Genomic DNA, 3,228 nt, shown 5'->3' with positions numbered 1-3,228 from the left:
AACCACTGTGCATTGTCAGTAACGAACACAGCTGGATCCATAGTTTCGAGTATGTTGAAATCCTGCAAAATGTCCTGAACATTTTTGAGAATATTTTCTCCAGTTTTCTTCTCGTCCAAGAAGTCCATGATGCCTGTAGAAGATTCACAAGTAACTTAAATGCTTCATAAACATTAATAAATAAATATGTAAATATGTAAGTATGAACATGTACATTATATGTAATCGTACACACAAATATATTATAAAAATTTATTTATATTAATAGTTAAAAGAGCGATGTTCAGTCGGAAGCTATCATCCACATAGTGAGCAGTAAGCTGCAAACAGAGTGCGCGCTGAGACGAAGACGAAGATGAAGACGAAGACGAAGACGAAAAACAGTGCAGAGCAATTCATATGAATTCGCTCGCCCGCAAACAGAGTGCGCGCAAAGCCGAAGACGAAGATGAAGACGAAACGCAAGCAATTCGCTTCAAACGGTGCTGTACTGATTTTGAAGATGAATCGCTTGCTATTTTGCCTTTGCTGTTATGTTGCACCCACGCGTTTTGCTTGTTACTTGTGATTTGTGATTTGCTCAATGCACACGTGTTTTTAAAATGTCAATTATAAACGAAGAATTGATTGCAGCTGTGTTTAAAAAACGTTGTTTATGGGATCAGCAACATAAACTTTACCACAATAGGCATATTGTTGATCAAAATTGGAATGATATTTCAAAGGAATTGAATGTTGATGGTAAGTAATTTAATTAATATTTATACAAAGTGAGATAATTGGAAAACAAATTCTTAAATACTATCAGCATTTCTATGGCTGCAAACAAAACTACGAAACGTGTCTCTGATTATTCGACCTCTTTTCTTTGAACTTTCCAATATATTTTGTAGATTGTTCCTTATAAATTGTTCTCCCTCTTGCATATGAGTGTCCAGATTTTCTAAATCTAACATTGTATTATGCAGTATACAAATTGCTTTAACAATAGTTTCTGCGTTAGGTGGTGTTGTTTCAATTGGCTTCCATAATATTCTCCATTTGGAGTTAATTATGCCGAATGCACATTCCACACACCTTCGCGCTCTGGACAAACGACTATTAAAATATTCATTTTCCAATGTTAAATTTCTTCTGGCGTTTGGTCGAAGAACCCAGTCCAAAAGAGGATAAGCTTCATCCGCAAGCAACACATATGGCATAGATATGGTGGTATTGGGCAAATAGGAATCCTTCGGAAACTTTAAGTCTCCAGAATTTTTCTTTGTGTAAATCGCTGAGGATGCAAAAGTTCCACCATCACTTTGACGCCCGTAACCAACAACTTCGATTGTAACAAATTTACACTTTGCATCTGCTACTGCCTGCAGCACAATTGAGAAAAATTTCTTATAATTATAGAACATTGATCCTGAATGCGCTGGACATTTTAGACGTATGTGCTTTCCATTAATAGATCCAACACAATTTGGAAATTGCCAAAGATTCCAATACTGATCCGCCACTTCTTTTAAATTTTGTTCTGTGGGAACAGGCATATGTAGAGGTTGCAAAACTGTCCACAAAGCTTCACATGTTTCTATCACAATAGAACGAACCGTTGAAGCCCCCATTCGAAAGTTAAAAGATATAGATCTAAATGAAGTGCCAGTAGCGAGATATCTAAAACAGGAATACAATTTAAAACAATGTTATTGTCGTAACTACTAAAATATAAATATATGTATGTATTTTTCAGCCATGTCTTTGAAAAAAAAATGGAAACAATTAAGGGATACATTTCGAGTCGAATTGAGGAAATTTCCACCGGAACGTTCTGGCGACGCTGGACCTGAGTCGCTCAACGAGATGTGTTCTCAATGGACTCATTTTGAGTCCATGAAGTTCATTAAGGACCAGATAAAGTGCCGCCAGTCTTCCGGAAATTTGAGTCGCCCTCAATCATATGAAAATGTAAGCATTAATGCTTTCGAAGACTCAACTATTGGAGATACAGAGTTGAGTGTAGATATAGAGGCGCCGCATAGTGCGAATAAAGAGACGCCGCAGTATGATGAGGAAAGCAACATTAGTACTTTTGAGGTTGACACATCCACCCCACAACATCATGCTCCAAAAAAACTAAAACGACGCCATGACAACATTGAGGGTGAAATCCTCGAAATAGAGAAAAAAAAATTGGAACTTTTGGACCAAAAAAATAAATCCAGGATTCCAGCAGACGACGAGGATATGGCGTTTTTTGTTAGCTTATTGCCACACGTGCGGAAAATGGATCCGCAAACTAAACTTTTATGCCGCATGGACATGCAAAGATCTGTGTACAACTATGCGTACAACGTAGGGCGCTCTTTTCAGGCTACTAGCATTTCCGTACCATCACCGACTGTTTTTGAGTCTTCTTCAACAGCATTTTCGGATAATGCATTATCCCCACAAGACCCGATGCAATACGTTTCATCAGGAAACGTTGTTACATTTTCAAATTTATAAAAAAAAACATTGAAATGAATAAAACTAAATAAATTTTGAAAAATTTTCTTACCGTAACGTTACAATTAGTCTTTCTGCCGGTATAATTGGGGTTTTATTAAAATTTGTCCAATTTTTTCAAATTAGCGGTTCTATTTTTAGAAGAATGTAATCAAATGTACTGATTTTCATTCTAGTGTACTCCACAAACTTTTTCTCGTCTTGCCGCAGCTCATCAAACAAATGATGAAATTCGCCGAATGTTTTTCTTCCCAAATTAATTGGGTGAATTCCTCCATGCACTTTTTTTAATTCTTTTTAATTTGAAAAATAAACTCTCCTCTAACAGCAGCTCATCATCTGACGAGAAATCCATTGCGATTAACATCATAAAATCGCAACAAATTCGTCTTGCACTATGCGACCTATTAGCTTACTCGCAACGCAAGCAATTCGTCTTCGTCTTCGTCTTCATCTTCGTCTTCGTCTCAGCGCGCACTCTGTTTGCAGCCTAAGCGATATAAAATTTTGCTGCGTGTACAGAACACCTTTTTTCTCTACAGAAGACGAACACTTTTATTAGCTTTTTATTTTCTTTGAACAACACATAACAGTACATATATATAACATTTAGCAAATTATCACACAAATTATTATTCATAATTTACACACCTCCAACATCTATATCCATTTTACAAAATGTAAAATTTTTCTTTCGTTTGGATTTGCCAAGCGCATAAAGTCACCAAAAGTTTC

General features: G+C 36.3%; 1 protein-coding gene across 1 annotated transcript; it reads left to right on the top strand.

Moving 5' to 3' along the window:
• The first annotated feature begins 322 nt into the window (after positions 1 to 322).
• On the top strand, positions 323 to 2,541 carry LOC133838776 (uncharacterized). The gene is made up of 3 exons (XM_062270003.1): positions 323 to 482; positions 634 to 741; positions 1,739 to 2,541. The coding sequence occupies exons 1-3, from the start codon at positions 449 to 451 to the stop codon at positions 2,491 to 2,493; spliced, it is 897 nt and encodes a 298-aa protein (XP_062125987.1). The 5' UTR covers positions 323 to 448; the 3' UTR covers positions 2,494 to 2,541.
• Positions 2,542 to 3,228: the final 687 nt, after the last annotated feature.

Source organism: Drosophila sulfurigaster, chromosome 2R, assembly GCF_023558435.1.
Source record: "Drosophila sulfurigaster albostrigata strain 15112-1811.04 chromosome 2R, ASM2355843v2, whole genome shotgun sequence".
In the NCBI taxonomy this organism is placed as follows: Eukaryota; Metazoa; Arthropoda; class Insecta; order Diptera; family Drosophilidae; genus Drosophila; species Drosophila sulfurigaster.
The sequence above is the reverse complement of the archived record's forward strand: the minus strand, read 5'-3'. Positions and strand labels throughout refer to the sequence as shown.

Excerpts from the sequence above, each read along its gene's own strand:
- LOC133838776 (XM_062270003.1), top strand. The coding sequence starts at position 449 with ATGAAGACGAAACGCAAGCAATTCGCTTCAAACG. Across the intron at positions 483-633 it reads CAAGCAATTCGCTTCAAACG|CTGTGTTTAAAAAACGTTGT; the intron begins GTGCTGTACTGA and ends AATTGATTGCAG. Across the intron at positions 742-1,738 it reads AAAGGAATTGAATGTTGATG|CCATGTCTTTGAAAAAAAAA; the intron begins GTAAGTAATTTA and ends TGTATTTTTCAG.